The sequence below is a fragment of the Triplophysa rosa genome, linkage group LG10 (genome assembly GCF_024868665.1).
Source record: "Triplophysa rosa linkage group LG10, Trosa_1v2, whole genome shotgun sequence".
Classification (NCBI taxonomy): Eukaryota; Metazoa; Chordata; class Actinopteri; order Cypriniformes; family Nemacheilidae; genus Triplophysa; species Triplophysa rosa.
This window is the reverse complement of record NC_079899.1, coordinates 20,383,885-20,404,459: the sequence shown is the minus strand read 5'-3', so window position 1 is coordinate 20,404,459 and position 20,575 is coordinate 20,383,885. Positions and strand designations below refer to the sequence as shown.

Here is a 20,575-nt window from a genome sequence, read left to right as displayed (position 1 = left end):
CTAGCACCATGCTCTAACCACGGAGCTACAGGAAAGCCTATAGCTCTTTTCTTTGTTTAGCATTGTAAGCTCCGTTTTGGGGTTTCCCTTTGCAAAGTTAACGTGTCCACTCTGTTTTTTCAGTCTTGGAAAACACAGAAAGTTCTTGATACAAGTTATTATCCCAGGGGCTTGTAAATGGAATGTTTGTTGAGGAAGTGTCACCGCTATTGAAGTGCAAATCCTAGCGGTCGTGCTGGCAATTGTAGTAACAGGATGTAACAAAGACGAGAAAAGACTTCGAGAAGTGCCCGTACAGTAGGAGCGCTTGCCTCAGAAGCCCCATCAAACAGTTCTGCATTTCACACTTCCCTGCAGGATAAAGCGAAGATTCTGTGAGAAGTTTGTATTTTAGACTGAACCGCCCTCCCATAAGATATATTCAGCGCCGCTGTGCTCCCTTAAAACATCTATGCTCACAACCTCTGCTTAGTTCAGAGCGTTCAACATTCATCAGAAAGCCACACAGTGTCTGAAATAACCACCGAATTTTCATCTCGCATACACTGTAGAGTATAAATAACTTTACGATTTTGAATCTTTAATGCCCATTGCACCCTGTAGAATATATGGGTATGCGACAATCTCTTTCTTTACCGCATGAAATGGGCATGTTTATTCCTTCCCCAGCTGTCTGGAGATGCAACGTTGTAGTCACTGTTCATGTAGCCAATCACATGTTTGTTTGGGCTATTTATCATTTCCTGTGACATCCACCAACCAAATTACTCTGTTAAAGGCAGGGAGGCAGAGTGACAATGTACTAATTTAAAAATATATAATAATACAAATTTGTGTACGTTTTTGTTTTGTTAATGATAAATTAAGTTATTAATTTTGTCTATGCTCTTTCCAGACACTGCAGGTTTAATTGCTAATTGTTAACTGGGAATGAATATATTTGCATATTAATGAGATCCCAATTTACATTTTTAATTTGCTGCCTTCAAAGGGTGTGAGATAAAAGGTCGTGTTATTTTAAATAATTTATCCTTTATTGCAGAAAAGATGCTGAAAGGAAAATGCGCGGGTGATTTAATCCCTGAGAGCTTTTACTGTATAAAATGGTTGGAAATCATTTTTTCAACTAATTAAATGAGGAAAAAAGGAGAAATATAGGCTCTCAAACAGGTGCAAATACAAAGCCACCCAGACTGCAGAGTGCTGGAGTTGGTCTCCAGGAGTCTTTGAATGAAGAATGGCAAATGCACTTGAGATGGTGCCTGTGGAAGTCAAGTTTATAAGCTGTGTCCCGTTCTGCCTGGAGGAAGCAAAGCTCTCTTTTTATCACTTCATTTTGTCCTCTCCCACCTGACACATCAATACATTTTGTACTTTGTCATTTCATTTTCCTCAATACACAGCACAGAACATTGCTTAGCTGCGAAGGGCTTCAGAAGTTTCCACATTTATTAAGATGGAAAACGTCAAACGCAAAAAGAAGAGAGGTACAAATCCATGGCCCTAAGTCATCCTCGTCGACACTTTTCTTTCCGAATAACATTAAAACGGCGAGAGCGTTCGCACATTGAAATGCTTAATTTGTTTTGCTCGAAAAACAAAATCCCATATGACGTCCTGTTCATGTTTACAGCAGGTTGACTGAGGGACTTCATCAGTCCGTTACTTGATAGATGCTAACTGCCATCTGCTAGCTACAGTCTAGCGGCTAGATTGCCAGATTGAGCTGAAATGATCTTTGCCGTGACGTTCTTGAAAATCAACATAAGCCGTTGGTTGTCGCTTTGAAAAACGAAGTGTTATGTTTTGTTTAAGGTATATTGGTAGGCTGACAAATGACATCAAATGGACCATGTCAATGTTATATACAAGTATACAAAAATAATAAGTTGTTGTTAATTAGTTTCACTAATAGACCGCTGAAGGCATCGCTACACTAATGACCTCCATTGCTCAAGGAAGGGGCCATTGAGGTTGTTGTGAGCACCCCTAGAACTGAGGGCCCCTAGAAATAGAACATCTGGTAGCGAAGAAAAAAACGAAAACTTTTGATTTTGCTTGACGCTGTCACACTTTGACGAGTGTTAAATGCTGAAGTGAATTAGTTTAGAATGAAATCACTGTGCCATTGATGTCTTAAGTGGTTATTGATATTATAGCGAAAGTTAGGTTCGGACGGCAGGGTCCCTGCATACTTTGTGATCCCACCTGCCAGCCATAAAAATGACTGAGTGTACCGTTCATACACAATAGCATGACTACTCTCTGCTATATTTTATTTCATACAGGAGGAGTCTTATTTGCAATGTTCACTGAATAGAGACCATTGCGACGAGTGTTTTGACACTTTAACGTCAATGAAACAGACAGTGATGTTCTCACTTAGAAAGATCTGGTAAAATGAAATCTGTGTGAGCTGTCATAAACATGAAAGAAATTCATAATTCACTTTCAATGTGAATATGCCGTAACTGGAATTGACTGGAATTCATTTATTTACCTACCAGCTTGTGTGTATGTTGGTTTTGATCTTGATTCACAAAGCCTTCTCTGTTTCTCGCTTTCTCTCCCTCTTTCTTTCTTTTAAATGCAGGAAATAACCTGTGTTACTGACAGAGCCAGGTGCCTTGACCTATCTGGTAAGAACACTCATTTCAATTATTTTGTTACGTTAATTCGTTAATTAATAGAGCAGCTCAACGGCATCAGCGAAATACACAATGCTATAGTTTTACCTGATGTGGTATTTCTTTCATTCGTTCTGCTATTCAAGCTTTCCTCGTCTTTCCATTAGCACACTTTTGGTGTCACCAGTCTGACGGTAGTCTGAGCTTGTGTACAAACCTTAAACAAAGTTGTTCAACCCCTTCAAGTTGAGACATGTTTTTTTTTTGTATTTGTAGACATGCATAACTCTGGCGGGAGACGCTAACCAATAGTGATCAGCTATCAGCTTTTTTGTTGAACTTTTTCTGTACTTCTAAAACTTTGGTAATTTGACATTTTGTGCTGTGTTAAAATGTGTGATGTGCAAAAGGTTTAATATGGTATTTATATAGTTTATAGAATTTAGGTGTACTAAATGGTTTTTATCAGATCCAACTTGTAAAAACTGTGACTGACACACTCAAGCTCCAGTAAAACTCAAGCAAAACACCATTTATCTTAACATTGAGCTGGGGGTGTAATGTTATCGCTATTTTAAAAAAGCAAATCAACAGATTGAATAAACATACAAGAGATTTGAATTTTTACGAATGACAGACAATTCCGATGTTTTTTTATGATTCTGCATGGACTTCCACATTACAGGTATGTGTTTCAATAAGCAGAAAAATAAAAACCTTCATCTGATTACAAACATAATCAATAGTAAACATTAAATGTAGTATGACACAAAAATGGGTTTGATTCTACAAATTAAAGTAAAGAAAGTAAATTATAAATAGCCTAGATCTGCTGATGGGGTTTAAAATTAAACAGGTTAATTATATTTTTCCAATCTTTAAATAATTTTTCAAAATGAGTAGTTTATTGTATACAGAAACCACTGTATTTTGTCTTCTAGGTGTATTATAAACACTGACAACACAAACCATTTTGTCCGGTACATGTTTGACTCTTGTAGATCGTCTACAGATCTATTTTCTGTTTCTAATTTATTTATTTTGTGTGTATTTTAGGCAGATTTTGTGTATTCACAGGCTACTAAATTTAGTAATCCCCGAAGTGTGGATCGAACCAGCCACAAGCGTATTTTTTTTCGTAGCTACCGCACTTTGATAAGATCAGAACTTTGACAAGCATGTTAATTGAAATGTACATTGCGATGCTGAAGGGCATTAGTTTGGGATTAAACCGCTGTCCCTTTGATGACTGAAACATATTTTTTGGTTATTGATACCAGCGAGAGCGAGATTGAAGCGCGGGTCAGCATGTTCGGGCTTTCCGCGCCCTGTCACGCACTGATGACATCTAACTCCCAGTCTCGGTGTCATTATCTACACATGGCAGAGGGGATTAGAAAAATGGGATTTCTGACCCCCCCTTCCTATGGTACAGTTAAGTGATTATTGTTAAAAAAATTACAAATGATTATGCTAATGATGAATAAATTATTATCTCCCCAACATGCAGCCTTGAGCGATCTGGCGTCCCCCCGACCAGGAAGATAAGAGTTTATGAGGGGAAGGGGGGCTCTATCTAATATAGACGGACTGCTGTGGCCATCAAAGTATTTCTCAGGGCTTTGTTTAAAAGTCATCTGTTCCTGCATAATCAGAGGCACTTTGATTGTCTCCTACTCAGAAGGGAGGGGATGGCATCATGTGTCTAATATGTCGCGCTATGGAGGAGAGGCGTTTTGCAGTGCACGTTTGATGCTGGTTTACCCGGCACTGTGTTGAGGCAAAAGTACGCTGGCACTCGGTCGGTGAGGGGCACCCAAGGTGTAAAAAGTGGTATCTCCATTTTGATTGCTTTTCCAGGTGAGCGGTTAGATTATTGCTCCTGTGAGTCTCTCGAAGAGATCCTGAAATCAGTGCAATTTGATTTTATCAGTCTGCGGGGGGCCGAGCTGGAGGAAAATGTAAGTGTACGTGTGTGATGAACATAATGTAAAAATCCAAATCATAAACATCATCAAAAGGAGTTAAACCTTACTGTCATTGTTTGTAATGTATCATAACATACTGTAAATGTCCATAGATGTTTGTTTTAAAGTCAAGCTTCTTTTTATTTATCAATATTGATTTCTTATATTTTTCAAGGGAGCGTCGTCTTTGCTGGATATGTTTTTGTACTATGAATCTGCTACACATCTTGATGTGTCCTCAAATTCAGGCATGGGGTTCTCGGGTTGGCTGTCACTGTCGCACCTTCTCAAACAGGTAGAGTCTGAATATTTCCACACCGCATATATAATCCCACTGCCCAATGGGGCATATGTATTTCAGTTAGAATACATTATCTGCCCTTTTTTGTTTTTTACTAGCAAGAGCATCATCGAGTACAAACCAATATTTCATAGTGCTATTCAAATTGAATTATGAAGCATCAAAGATAAAAATGTCCACACTTTGATTTTAATAGACATGATTACCGTCCGCATAAATTCCTGACAATATACTGTATGTTCATTTAACAAGAACTCTAGATGAAAGACGGCATCGCCCCGCGGTGAAAAGGACTTCAATAGTAAAACCAAAAGCACGCTTTCAGGCGGTATTATACGAGATCAATCAAAATCTCCCAAGAAAGGGAAAGAAGAAAAAATCTGGACACTTTTGAAGTGCTGGACTCAAGGATGAAACTCGAGAATGGCCCGCAGATCTCCGGGAACCTCGTGTCAGGATTGTTTTCCCGTTTTGACGTTTCTCCTTTTTTAGACAGGACGGCTTTTGATGAGACAGCGAGGACGGTCCGCACTGAGGGCGGATTGGGGCCTCTGTGTGTCTCACTCTCTCTTTCTCTGTCTCTGATGGCTTGCTGTCTGGTCTCTTCAGAGCGGATGCCTGTGGAGGCTGGATGCTTGCAACATGCCCATGGTGGACTATGCGGCACAGGCTTTGTCAAAAGCCCTTCTCACCAGCAGGCTGACAGTGCTACACCTCGAAAACACCCGCCTCAGCGGCAAACCTCTCTTCACACTTGGTATGCCCAGCACACAGCACCCACTACAAGTGCATGCAAGTTAACACTGGAAGAAAGTTTGGGTGCTCACGGCCAGAAAATATGACCCGGTGCTGTGAAATGCTAATGATGTTAACAGATGCATTGTGGGAAATAGGGTTGACTGCATAGCTTACTAGCTTTTTTTCCCGTGGTTGCTCTCTATTAAAGGTCCAGTGTATGAAATTTACAGCTCACTTCACCCCTCCCTTTGAAGCACTACGGTGGCTGACACAGGATAAAGATGTTGTCATGTTTTCGCTTCTTTACTGAAGGGGATTTGTCCGTTTAGGGCTACTGTAGAAACAACATGGTGAATTCCATGCAAGGGGACCCGCGGTGTATGTAGATAGAAATAGCTCATTCTAAGGTAATAAAAATGTAATACTTTATTATCTTTATACACCTCTGAAGACATAGTTATGTATAATATATTGCATTAATATATTGCATTTCTGTCAATAGGTCCTCCAAAAAATCACACACTGGACCTTTAACCCTTTAATACCAGCAATGTAAATGATGATCTCTATACAAATATAAATTTGTCTTGTCACCCTAAAAATATATACAGATTAAAACATTGTTAGAGCATTCGGCAGCTATACCTGTTATTGCTTTTGGTCGTGCAAAATGTGTCAAACACATTAGGTCTGTGCTTTACAGATGGTTCACCAAAAAAAATATGGCGTCATTTATTCATGCTTTCAAATCGTTCAAAACCTGTATGACTTTCTTTCTTCCGTGAAATGCATTTTGAGAAATGTCTTAGTGGATTTGTGTCCATGTAAATGAGGAAAGAATTATAATTTCTGAGTGAACTATTCGGCCAAATGTTTTTTTACAGTGACATTTGGTTTAGTCTACACAAAGAAAAATTCGTAAAAACAGGGCACAATATACTGTATTAATATGAAGGAATTTTTCGTATTCATTTTTTACAGTTGTTTTACCTGTATTTTACATTTTGCACTGCATTAAATTACATTTAAGCATTAACGGAAATGTCCTTAAAATAAAGGTAAAATGTACTGGGAATTTTCTGCCAGTACTTTATCTGTTTTTTATGCATTTTTTTACAGTGTAGCTAGTGCTGTGCAAACTTTGCCACTGCATAAGTATTTCAACTCCCAGCAGAATTTTGAAACCGCCATCATGCCAGCACAACATAGCTACCCTAAGGGCATGTTATCCTCAAAAATCACACCTAATGCTCACAAGGATTTTACTTTTTTTAACAATTTAATAAAGAAGTGCTAGTTGTCTCACTTACTCTGGTGTGAATACTGCAATATGCCAGTCCTAAAATACAGATAGCATGTGTTTGAAAAAAGCGTTCTCCATGAGCGGCCTCGGCCAGCAGGAACAGATGAAGCAGGACAAGGGGAGGAGTGGCAGATTTTGGCCCTGTGACCTTAACAGCCAGACCGGGCTTGGATTAGATGTCCTAATCTTCTTCCTGTCACTTTACACATTGCTGCACCGATCCGCTCAGGACATTTCGGCCAGCTCACTGTGAGACTCTATCATGGAGTTGTAATGCTTGCCTTCTAAAAGAGGATACAGACGACGCAGTTTTACAGTGATTTGATGGTCCTTCAAAAATGTGAAGGATGCTGTTATTAAAACATGTGTAAACATAGATGGACGTAAAAAAAATATAGAAAAATTCTGCAGCCAAACGTAAAGGTGTAAGACATTTAATATATTGACTTTAATGCATTACAAGCATTATGTAGCCAGATATTACTTTTTGAGTATAGACCATAAATTCCTCAATTACTGTACTTTCGTTATTAAAAGAAATTGACTTGCATTGGTTTTGTGTCCATACAATTGAGTGGCAGTGAATGGGCACCGCCATTGTTCAGTTACCAACATTCTTCAAAATATCTTCTTATATCTTATATGTCTGGAAAAAGAAAGACTGAGACAAAGGAAAAACCAGAAAGCTGTTATAAACATGGACCATTAGCAGAAGTGAAATGACCTTAAATGAGATGGAGAAGTGTAGTGGCACATCTTGCGTCTTCACGGCTCTGTCTCTTTAAGTAGCATGTGGATCCATTTGATATTTCGGGGCCACTCGGCCGCCCCCCTCATTCTTCTCAGCGGGACGCCCAGCTTCTGATCATTGCTATTGATCGGAGGGGCCCTGATTGCGGGACTTGCCGGCTCGCACAGTGGAGTCCCTCCGATCAATTCAACGATCCCCCCATTTGGTTCCTACTGTGTATGATGACGATGTTGGCATTCCGCATGCAACCGAAAGGGTCTGATCAAATCTGCCACATTGATTCGGACAGACGACTCTGTGAGGCCACAGACAAAAAGCCCATGAAAGCTTCTCTGGCCCTAAAAGGGACACATAATGATGTTGACTATTATAATGATGGCCATGATATAATCACAGCGATGTAAATAAAAATAATAATGGAGTTAGACCTTCGAAACCTTGGAAAAGTCGTCAATGTGAGCTTTTGTTGTGATTTAGAAGAACTGCTGTGGGCTCTTACGTTCTGCTTGTCTACTTTCTTTATCCTAGAATATTAGCATGCGCTATAACGTAGTTATGTGGCACAAAGACATCTTGGACATTGACAAAACACTGTGTTTATTTCAGATTTTTCTCAATTCTTTCTTTAGTTGGTGCTCTCAAAAGGAACGGCGCTTTGCAGGAGCTTTACCTCGGCGAAAACAACTTCAATGGCTACCAGGACTCCATGCAACTTGGTGACCTGCTCAAATACAACAGCACTCTCAAAACCTTGGACCTAAGCAACAATTCTATATCGGATTCAGGTATGAACGTTCTGTTTGAGAAAATATTGTGTGCTTTTTGGTCGAATTATCATTTTTTGGGGCATATGAATAGTCGTATATCTGCTCTTCAGGCCTGGAGGAGATTTGCGACGGTTTGCGCTTTCAGAAGACCGGTTTGAGAACGCTGACACTGAGTAACAATCAAATCACTCATCATGGCATGAGCCATCTACAGAACGTTCTGGTGAGATTTTTCTCTCAGGCAAGATAATAGATATACAGTTTTAATCATACAACAGCACTTTTGAAGTGCGATTAAAAAAAGCAGTGGAAGTTAAAAAAGTAACTAACACATCTGGAAGATTATGCCTCACAATTCTCACAAACACTCTCGCGCTGTGTTTTATTTAAAAGAAACCGTTGGTTGTACATAACAGTAAACACAGTAAGTTTTAACTCGGTCCGTTTCTTGTTTTCTAGTTTTTTATTCATTCCTATCGTACTTAAATGTCGCTTACATTAAATATGAGCTGTGACACTGTATGTGGCCCCTGCTTGGCTGCGCAGAGGAAGTACCCAGCCCGTCAACACGACAGCTACTGAGTATATCTCTCTTTTGGTCTACGACAGAGTTTGACACACACAGAAAAAAAGAGAGAACAAAAGGAGATGGCTTATCTCATCTTCACTAGAAAGCTCATCTCTAATCCTTAATAATATCTATTCCTCTTCAGCGGCTCTGATTGTCAGAATAAACTGTACCTTTTTGGCATGTGAATGGCGAATCAAATCAAAAGCTACAAATTAAAGGCCCACTTTCGCTTCTCTCGGCCTTTGGCGCCTTCACAGAGAATTCACCCATGCAGGCCAAAAATAAAGCTGGCTTATTCCATTTTGCCTGTACCAAATGGGAACAGTTTGATTAAATAATAGATATGTGTTTAGAGAGGTTTTTTATGTGGTCTGTCATTAAGAAGGATAAGTAGACATCCATGCGGCCATAATGAATATAATTAGTCCAATGGCTGGTAGTGTCGAATATGACACAGGAAGGGTTGTTATTAACCTTTCGTTCTTTTTTCCCCTGGGGTTCTTTAAAGGCAGAAGAGGAGAGAGAGCGGATAAATGGGTTATTTGGGCAGACACACAAGTCTCTGATGTCAGAGGAACATAATTAAATCACAATGTTATACGCAGTTTTCAGTCGATCCTGGTCTGGCCAATTGGAAATTAGGTGACTGAGGCATTACACGTACAGCATTTGTCAATATTTTAATGGACGTTTGTGTTAAAAGTAGATTTTTTTTGTTTGCTTCTTTTTTATTCATATAAACTGTGTTCATTTGTTGTTATTAATAAATTTACATTTACAATTGCCAGATTCTTTTATCCAAAGCGACTTACAAGGCTTTCAATCCATGTTATTTTATCAGTGTGCTATCTTGGATTGAGCCCATGATCTTTGCACTACCATATAAGCTATGTGAAAAAATGTGTGTTTAATAAAATACTATTTTACTATTTTTAAATAGTATAGTAGTATCATTATAGATGTTTTAACATCAGTAACTATAACACTTTTGTGTGTTAAACTCTGTTGTAGTATTCCCATATTTAACTTCTACTAATGAGTGTACAGGAGTTTAGAAATCTACTACTTATCCCTCAAGTGTCTAGGATAAGTAGTAGAAGTAGTAATTAGTGTCAAGTACACAGAGTGCTGTTGTTACAACGCTCTCCACCACTGGGCTTACAGAAAACATAAACAGTCTACATTTTGTGTGAATTTATTTATATAGCGCTTTTTTGGACTGTAAGTAATGTAGTAAAAAAGGTTTGTTGCAGTTTTTCTCAGTACGATTTACAATGATGAAACTTATCCGAGGCCTGGAATGAAGTCTGTAATCGGACATTTCTATTCATATTACTATAGTACTGCAAAGTGTTCATTTGCAAAAACAGATAACTCAGAATTTTAAAAATGTTAAAAAATCGTGTTTTTATTGTATTATCATGTTTTGATTGTGTTTGATTGTGTTAGTTCAGCTGTTTTTTTGTTGTTATTATTACTTAATCAAAACAGCCCAACTGCAGTTTGATTGACATTAATTGGAACTTTTTTGCAAATGAAAATCTGTTTTTTGCAAATGAACTCTTCGTATACTGTATACATATGAAGTATATTAAGTTTATTGAGACATTAGTTGGATTCCCAAGGAACACCCTTACTAATAAAATGTATAGTTTAAACTAAATATAAACTAAAACTAAATATATAGTTTTATCGTCGTAAATGTAAATTGTATAGCGTAAGTCATTTTAGATAACGGTGTCTGCTGTAAATGCAACATTTAACATCATATACAGTTTAGTATACAAATACATTAGTCATAGGCTAACAATAAAAAATTACTTTTGCGTGTGGATGTTAACATGCTTAAGTGTTGCATCGACGCAAATGAACTACGAGTTGATTTCTGGACTTGTTTTCATCTGCGTTTTATTTAAAGCACAGGACTAAGTGAGAATAATGAGTGTGGCGAGCTGGCATGATGTACGTTCTGTTATATGTTTTTTTTTTTTTTTAAGTTAATGACATCTTTTTTACAATAGATTTTATTCATTTAATTTATTTTTAATTACTTGAATAAAACATACAGTACATGTACATTACTGCTTATGGATGAATACCTTGCCAATATTACACTGTAACACTGGACTTGTTTTTTCAGTCTTCTTTTTACATTGGCCTATACAGTGTCCCATGAAAAAGTGCATTTCAATACTGATTTGACGCCTGTACCAAATTTCTAATTGGTTAAACTGATGGTTTAACACCCATTCTCCTCAATTTTATTTTAAAAGGTTGCTTTAAAACAGTATGCACACAGTATACTGTATGTGTGTGTGTGTGGTGTTAGCATGCTTGAGTGTTGCATTGACCCAAATGAACTGCGAGTTGATCCCTGGACTTGTTTTTTAGTCATCTGTGTTTTATTTTAGTCATTTAAAGCACAGGACTAAGTGAGAATAATGAGTGTGGCGAGCTGGCATGATGTACGTTCTGTTATGCAACATGGCTTTTCCCTCATGTGCGCCTCTATCTCCTGCTTTATACGGCTGCTAATCGTGCTTCATAAATGACGTTGCTAATATGCTCTGGAGAGTCAATCTATTGCCACGCCGGCGCGCGTGACACTTAAAGCTCTCAAAGTGACACAAATTCACCGTCCATAATTGGATTCAAATGCACAGAAAAGGGACACTTTCGATTATACAAAGTGATTTGAAAACATCCTCAATAGTGCGCGTTTTCTTAAACATCCTGTTTTTGTCTTTTTTCAGCCTTGCTTAAAAACGCTCGAAACATTAAACCTTGGCAAAAACAGCCTTGAGAACAGAGGCATTCACACGTTAAAAGAGTCCCTCATGATCAATCGCTCTTTATTGCAACTTGGCTTAGCATCTACAGGAATAACATGCGAGGGTAGGATTTCGATATTGCTTTTCTACCTCTTTGGCTGTCTTTTTTATATACATTTCTATCGCTTTATAATTAAGCCTGTGTTTTTACCCATCATGCAAGGTGCTGTGACTTTGGCTGAGATCCTTGCTGAAAACCTACAGATCCAGCGTCTGGACGTTCGACACAACCAGATGCTCGCTGGGGGGCTTATGGCTCTGTCGCTGGCGCTGAAGATCAACCATTCACTTATAAGACTGGACCTGGACCAGCACCTAAAAGAAGAGAAGGTCAGATGTTAGCAGTGATGTCATCGCTTAATCTTGATTATGTGGGTGTAATTCTGGATGCAGATCATATTTACTGTAGTTATAGAAACCATCAATTAAGTTCCACATATAACCCCGCTGAGAAAACAAGCCAAAGCTGGTTTGCTGGTCTTAGTTGGTTTAAGCTGGATCTCTTAGCCTGGCCAAGCTGGTTTAGCTGGTTTCCACGATGTGTCACTGATCTCAGAGGTGCTGCTTGACAAAAAAATTGAAAGTCCTGGAAAAATGATGCCACGGCTTAAAAACATGATAAACTGCAAGAACAGAAAAAATGTAACTTACCATCTGTTTGTCATGATTTTATCTCCTTGCATATTGAAGCATTAATTGAAATGTGCAGGGGAAGGAACACACTCTTCAAAACGAATTGTAAAGCTCCTCTCGCTCGTTTTATTTTTTATTCCAGTCATTTGTTTTGATTTTTGATGTTTTCGGCCCGTCAATCATTTACGTCTTCAAAATATATTTTCATCGATAAATGGCCGGAAAACACGCCATCTGTCTTAAACGCGTATAAATATGTCATATTTAGGCTGGGCTGAAACGGAGGACAATGTTATTAGCATTTTCACCGTGATAGATTACAGCAGGGTGGTATTTAACCGATCGAGAATGAGACATTTCACTGTGGCGGTACAAGAACACACGCTGCTGAGATTTGTCTGGGCCGGGCACGACATGGCAGAACGAGGGACGATTGTATTAAAAAGCAAATCTTTCCATCAGAAAACAGCGGGTGGTCAGATCAAGTGTTCTGATTCAGTTTCGTAAAATTCTCCGGGTCTGAGAAAAGCGAGAATTTCATTCCTCAAAAGAAAAGTGCGTGTGGCTCGATTTTGCATGCGCATATTTAAGCGGCAGGAATGTGACGGGAGGGAATGTTGGTCCTTGGGTCTTTGTTTACGGCGCAGGTCTGTTAAAGTGCGTCTCTATTTGATCACTGGCCTGTTTGGTGTTAATTATTAATTATTTACTGATGTTCAATATTCATTATAAGTAACGCTCAGAGAGTATTTCATTCATGTTTGTAGCAAGGTTATAGTTATTTCTCGATACATGAACAATTCATGAACTTTATAACGGAAGCCATATGAAAGGAAAGAAAGGTGGCAGTGAGATTAAATGTAGAAAAAAATGACATTTGAATAAATCTCCTGTGCTTTGTTCGAGAGAAAATACCCAAGACAACTGCCAACATACTGTATGCAGAGATTTTAGGATGATCTCAGACATTTCCCTTCAAATTCTTCTAAGACCAAAAAACTTGAACAATGCTTCCAATTTCAATCCAAATGAAACTAATAGCTCTATATCCCATAAATGTGTCTCCCAAAATATAATGCTAGTTAAAGGATAGTTCTGTCATCATATATACTGTATATACCCTCATGTTATTCAAAATCTCTATATGCAACACAGACATTTGAAAAACGTCTCAGTGTTTTGTGTCCGTACAGTGGAAGTCAATGGAAGCCAGTGTTGTTTGATTACCAACATTCTTCAAAATATCTTCTTAGGTGTTTTTCAAAAGAGAAAAAGTCATACATGTTTGGAACGGCATGATGAAAGAATTTTTTTCATTTTTGGCTGAACTATCCCTTTGAGAATGAGATTATTTTCATTTTGTGTAGTTTGCTACTGTTGCTTACTATTGTAAGCAGCGGCAATGTTCTCTTGTCTGATTTACAACAATTCAAATCAGACAATTCCCCTTGCTGTTTGCTCAGAATCACTGTTGTGGTGCAGGGCATGTTGAGGTTGCTATGATGTGCCTCATAAAGCGTCATTAATGATGCAGGTGGGGCTGCAGGGGGGCAGGTGGTCTTGTGGGACAGACTCCAAGTGGAACTAAGAGTTGGTTAGTGTTTGTGGTCGGTCATGGTGTCTGACTCTATGATGGCTGGAGTTGAGTGAGTGAACAGACAGAGAGCAGGTTCATGCTCATGGGACCTCTTGATGAGCTGCACACACACAGCTCGGTTTCTCGACTTGTTGATACAGTTGTTTTATTTTTCCAGCTTTTCATTTCCTTCCAGACTTTGCCTACAAAGGTAGCTGCCTTCTAAGGAACCTAATAAGTGTCTAATTTGAAACACTGTATATAGTACATAAGCAGCAGCTTCATTTGATGTTAGTATGCCGTCAAGCTTTAATGCTGCCAACACTTTAAAGGTACAGTTCACCCAAAAAGAAAAATCCCTGCATTATTTATTCACCCTCATGGCATTCATAACCGTTTACAATGCTTTCTTGTGTGGAACACAAAAGAAGATATTTTGAGACATGTCTCAGTGGTCTTGTGTCCATACAATGGAAGTCAATGAGGGCCAATGTTGTTTGGTTACCAACATTCATCAAAATATCTTCTATTGGGTTATGCCGAAGAAAGAAAGTCACACAGGTTTTGAATGACATTAGGGAGAATAAATGATGACAGAATTTTCAATGTTTGGTACAGAACATATACATTTAACAGGCACAATCACAATACATAACTATTTTACAAGTTGGCTAATTCACGTGAATTTATACAATCTCACTTAGTAAAATAATTACATTTTCTATGGGATCAGGCTATATAAAATATTCCATTGTTAATTAAGATAAACTGTGTGCTATCAGTACTTTTATCAAATCTGACATCATGCATTTTAGTTGGAGCTTTTCTTTGCAGTGCATTCTGGGATTGTCTTCTTTGCAGTACAGTCGGGTGATGTCAGGCAAATTGGGCCATTGGGTAAAATGGGCCATTTAAGGTTTGAGTGTCTTATCTCTTTAAAAGTTAACAGCCAATGACTGCAAAGAATTTCAAACTGATGCCATAACAGTATTTGACATTTAGCAAACTATTTTATTGGTCTGAGGTTGCTAAGGGGGGCGGGGCAATGCCTCAATTTCAGACAGTGCCAGAAAAAAGTAAGGCGAGTGGCCTGACATATCCAATCTTATTTCTCAATGATTAGGTTGATAAATCAATAAAAAAAACAAAATCACATTTTAAAATAATGATTCATAACTCATGTCTTGATTGCCTCTGTGAGATAAAATGCTGATTTTGCTGAATGATCCAGATTTTTATATAAAAAAAGCATTTTTATTTACTGGCCCAACTTACCTGAATGTGCCATTAATTTCAGTTAAAATAGGCCACCTTCTGAGTTGAGTTTAAGCAGAAATTCTGATGGTTACTCTTATTAAAATTATTTATATTATTAATAAATATTGTACTGTACTATAGCATTACTCACTGAAAAAGAAAGGGTGAAAGAGACATTTTGATATAGAGGTGTGTTACACGTAACATTTATTTGTTTATTTTTAGTATGCTCTGTCTGCCCATAGGGGCGTAGGTAATATGCTCGATTTTCTTTTAGGGGATGAAGATGAAGGCTGTAACAAAGTTATAGGTGTTGAACTGAAGTATCCTAATGTTAAACTATTTATTATAGACAGCATGAAAAACAGAAAGGAACTTAAAGGCTATAGAAAGGATGTCTGCCAGGGATGCGGCAAAAATACAATCGTTGTTAATCTGTTGCCATAACACTACTTGTTATTGTTACATTTTTTCATGAAATGTATGTTTTATTGATGAAATTGATGTTTTAATGTAATTAAAATTGATGTTCTAATGTACTTTAAATGCAAATGTTACACTATTGCATTATTAATACTAAATAAAATGAAATATATATTTTTAGAAATGTCTCTTTCACTTTGCAGTTTGACTGCCCCATTTTACCTGAACTCTGCTATCTCAAAAAATGTGGGGCAGCAGGCAGCTAATGTTTTAAAACCTGTAGGGCCTGAACAATTATATTTCATTACATGAATTCAACACAAAAATATTTAAAACAGTTCTTATTAATCATAAGAACACAGTTAAATGTCATACATGGGTTTTTTGTGTGTCCCAAATGATTAACCAAAAAGTGGCCCAATTTGCCGGATATCACCCTATATACATGTGACAGCATACTTTGTAGCCTCGTGGTTTAATTACAGAACAGGAGCAACATATTCCATATTTTCGTGATACTTTTTACAGATTCTTGTATCAACTTCACATGGTTTAGGGCATGAGAATGACAGCCATTTACAGGTATAGCAGAGCAGTCAGAGTCTTTAAGTGTCATATGTTTGTCAAAGCTAGACCTAATCACAGTTCTCACAGCATTCTGTTTCCTTGCATCTGTTCTCACTCTCACAGAAAAAGTTAAACTTGTCACCATGTTTCTTGTGGTTTGCCTATTAAACATGCTAGAATTTATTCACACAAGATTTTATATTTAATTTAATGTCAGCATTGTGAGGGATGGATGTATATTTCTGCATTTGGATGATGCTTTCACACAAAGTGACTTAAAGTGCATTAAAAATGTACATTTTTTTATTTAAAAAAAAATTATCGAACTTGGGTCGCCCAAAGCACTATATAGTACAATATGTACTTTGTGATCTTGCCATTGTTAACAGCATTCTATATTAAATGAGTTGTAAACAATTCAATGTAAACAATCGTCTAACCCATCTTTCTATGTTTTTGTGTACTTGACGTTTGTGGAAATATGTATTTTCAGTACTTGGCTGAATGATCGACAACCCAAGTGCACAGCCTCTCACAACCACTCTTACTGAAGTCTATAGCAGTGTTCACAAACCCATTCACTCTTAAAACCTCAAGACGCGTTTTAGAACCAGTAAAGCGCTACAGAATACTCACAAATAGACTCTTCATAAACTTTTACCCCAGCGCCCATAAAACTTTAAGGTGGAATTATCTTCACAGTTTCGAAATAAACCTTCTGTCTCTTTGCGTTCGCTATCCAGGCGCAGTCCCGCTCAATTCCTGATGTAGTTTTGGGGGCAAAACAGGCATATTTGCCAGCTGTGTAATTTACTGTGGCACTCATTTGCATATTAAAGCATTAATTAGCCCCTCTGAGCACGAGAGAGGGAATAGTGTAATCATTGGACGTGCAGTCGTGGGGGACGAGTCTGTGTTTGGGTCCGGGGGTAGGCCGAGAGCAGGAGTCTCTGGGTGCTCATGTTGACCATGCGGCGCGTGCTTGTCGACTTTGTGTTTTTCCTCCTCTTTTCCCTGCCGGAGGGCGGATGAGGAGGTTGTGCTGCTCAGTTTTTCAGCTTTTTCCAGCCTCTTTGAAGTGTCACACACGATCTGTCTCCATGTCATCTTAATGGCTTTACTCTTCCCCATCAGTGCAGTCAGAAGTGCGACCAACAGTTTCACAGGAAGTAGTGCTTCTTGTTGTTTTTTCATCCTTTTTTTTCACTTGACGTGAAAGTGTTTGAAAAAGAAACCGACAATAGGTCTTTATAGAAGTTGTGGTGCCAGCGTTTATGGCAGGAATTACAGATGGACAGAAATTATGTGGAAACCTCAAATGAAGGTAAAACACTTAAGAATGTTAAATGACATACAGTCACGGAGAAATTTAAGAGGTCATTTCAAAATTGTTTTTAGGTTTTTTTTGTTGACGATTTATAGGTATGTGTTTAGGTAAAATGATCATTTTGTTATATTGTTTCCGTTTGCATTCATTTGCAGAAAATGAAAACTGGAGAAGCAGGTCAAAATAACAGAAAAATGCTCCGTGTTTTTTAGACCTCAATTACTGCAAAGAAAACAAGTTCATATTTACTTTTAAGCAATACAACAGTAATATTTGTATTGTAAGGTAAAGTTCAAAATTATTTTAAGCTTGTTTTTTATCTTGTCTTGTCATGCTGTCAGTCTTTCACATTGCTGTTAGATGACTTTGTCACTCCTGAGGTTTGATTTTGTTGAAATTCAACAGACACTGGACTGGAATGGCCACAATACATCTAGAAATGATGATTAAAGGGGTCATATGGCGCGAATACGTGTTTTTCTGTGTCTTTGGTATGTTATAAGTTACCCATTAGACACGTAAAATTGCAAAAAATAAAGTGTATTTTTTGTAGACACGTAAAATTAGACATGTAAAAATCTTTTGTAGTTTTATACAGTTTTCTTGATGCTTTTTCACATCCTAGTTTAATGTGCAGATAAGTGGAGCGTTTGGGAAACACCTATTGAAAACAATCATCATTTTTGAAATTCTATTACAAAGCACTGCAGCTGTATATACTGATGCCATATAGCCGCCAATACATGTGTCTATATAGACATGTGCGGTAAATGGCCGGTAAAGTGAGAAACCCTTGCTTCAGTGCCTCTTTGTTGAGCTGTCTCAAGCGCCTTTTCCTGGAACACACCGGCTCACATTTTGATAGGAGCGGATGCTATCTTTTTCCTCCACTCCACTCGAAATGGCCCATTGGATGAGTTGGTCCATCAGAATTTCAGAATCTCCCTCTGGGCATGTTCTGAGTCACCAGTCACCCACGTTGAGGCTCATCTGAATATCATGAAATCTGTGAGTCAGTGCCTTTATCAGAGGGCTTCAGCCACAAGAATCTTGCTTTTCCTTTCAAATAAAGATGTAAGGGGCAAGTAAATGAATGTGGACAATGTATTAGATCTTGATCTGAAGCAGTGGAAGGAGATGGTACATCCGTGGACCGCTAGTAGTTCATACAACTGATCTGTTCGGGCACAAAATCGGGTTGGCGTACTTTATACAACTTCTGTTTGCATTGTGGGCTGGCTTTGGACAAATAAATCACTGGATCACACTAAAGCCTCTGGTTCACGTGCAGCCGAGGGATAACGGAAGTTAGACATTATCATTAATAGCGTTATCAATATGGGTATTTTTCTTAAACAAATGCATCAATTCACTTCAGAAGACCTTTGTTAAGACCACGGAGCCGTGTCGAGCCATTCTTTGATCGATGGATGCACTTTTGAGCATAAAAAAATTCTACCGCTTGAAGAAAAAGGATACGTGGTATTACAGTAACTCCAACTGCATTATTCTTCAAGAAAGTCATATTCAGTTAGGATGCCTTGAGGGTGAGTAAAACCCTGAGTTTCTTGGATTAAGTATCCCTTTAAGGAGGACCCCCAGCCTCACCCTGTATACAAGCACCATGTTAGGGATAGTTAACCCAAAAATGAACCTTTTCTTTCATCATTTACTCACCTTCATGTCATTTTAAACCTGTATGATTTTCTTTCTTCTGCAGAACACCAAAAAATTTTTTTTTTTACAAATTTACATTGGTAAACAAACAACACTGATCCCCATTGACTTCCATTGTATGACACATTTTTCAAAATATCTTCTTTTGTGTTCCACATAAGAAAGAGACATAAAGGTTTTGAATAGCATGAGGTTGAATAAATGATGACAGATTTCTCATTTTGGGATGAATTATTTATTTAATATCTGCATGCGGCTAGAAAGTCCTCTCTCTCTTTTACTCTCTCACACACACTAATCATCAGAGGTGAAGATGACCTATAAACACTAATAAAGAATCAATACATCTTTTCTCAATATGCATTTGACACACCTCTAAAATGCGTCCACTATAAACTCATTTGGTATATGGATATTTAATTGGTTTATACAGGTTGATTCACGGAGCATCGCTTAAAAAACACATCAGAAATCAGGGTAGTGCATAGCATGCGTGTAGTCAGTTTCCTGGTTAATGTCGTATGTGTGTACTGTGGTTATATATAACCGTGTGGTGGGACATTTGTGTCAATGACAAGCCACCATGACTGACAACAGGATTATGATTGGCTAATTTGTCTAGGTGCACTTAAAATAATTAACATCTGAAATTAACAACTCATGGCTTGTTTCTCATATCCTCCAGCTGTCATATTACGGATGACTATAAGCAACGGTCCTCTGCTATTTTAATTATTTTATATGTTTTTGATTAAATACATATTATCATGAATTTGGTCTAGTTATTAGTTTTAGTACTATGTTTGAAAGCAAAACCAGTTGAAAACCACTGGCCTTTTGCCTTCTACCAGAAACATTTATGCTGTGAAGTTTCGGTGGTTAACAGTTTTCTAACGGTCTCTCTCTGTGTAAGTGTTGCTTGTGTAGACCACAGGATCCCTATGTTTGTCCTGTTGTCCCTGTGACTGAAATGTTGGGGCAATAGGGAGTGTGTGTAAGGGGGGTTCATAGGGGTTTGGTGGGCAGGGCATTGCCTGTCCCCGTCCTTTCTGTCACACCGGCACAGGCTGCCTGGGCTCCATGGAGGGGAGATAATTGGATTTGTTGTCACCTCCAGTTGCTGCCAGGAGCGGGCGTCTGCTCCGGTTAGCGATGAAGACATCATCGTGACAGGGACCCTGGGAGAGGATCAGCTGGTGTGGTGGGCACCACTATTGATGATCCAGAACTGCCATGTCCAAGCAGACAGTCGTAGGCCA

The 20,575-nt window shown here is 38.2% G+C and overlaps 2 protein-coding genes across 7 annotated transcripts in view; one reads left to right on the top strand and one right to left on the bottom strand.

Moving 5' to 3' along the window:
- si:dkey-288a3.2 (protein phosphatase 1 regulatory subunit 37) overlaps positions 1–20,575 on the top strand; it is a 38,701-nt gene that overhangs the window by 3,005 nt on the left and 15,121 nt on the right. The window contains exons 3-10 of the mRNA XM_057343357.1: positions 2,594–2,639; positions 4,488–4,588; positions 4,770–4,889; positions 5,505–5,652; positions 8,317–8,472; positions 8,565–8,677; positions 11,779–11,920; positions 12,020–12,186. Coding sequence (XP_057199340.1) covers positions 2,594–2,639; positions 4,488–4,588; positions 4,770–4,889; positions 5,505–5,652; positions 8,317–8,472; positions 8,565–8,677; positions 11,779–11,920; positions 12,020–12,186 — 993 coding nt within the window. The remainder of the gene's footprint in view (positions 1–2,593; positions 2,640–4,487; positions 4,589–4,769; positions 4,890–5,504; positions 5,653–8,316; positions 8,473–8,564; positions 8,678–11,778; positions 11,921–12,019; positions 12,187–20,575) is intronic.
- Positions 1–20,575, bottom strand: part of vrk1 (VRK serine/threonine kinase 1) — a 38,138-nt gene that overhangs the window by 15,143 nt on the left and 2,420 nt on the right. For 2 of the 6 annotated variants that reach the window (XM_057343352.1, XM_057343355.1), the window contains exons 1-2: positions 2,736–2,845; positions 2,505–2,636 (exon numbers count right to left, since the gene is read on the bottom strand). The exons of 1 other annotated variant lie outside the window; for it this stretch is intronic. Coding sequence is in view for 3 of the 5 variants with exons in the window: in XM_057343351.1 (XP_057199334.1) it covers positions 2,501–2,580; positions 2,736–2,756 (101 nt within the window). In the remaining 2 variants the exon portion in view is untranslated. Of the gene's footprint in view, positions 1–2,500; positions 2,637–2,735; positions 2,846–20,575 lie in introns of those variants that run through there. 3 more of the 6 variants (XM_057343349.1, XM_057343350.1, XM_057343351.1) reach the window with 2 other exon arrangements.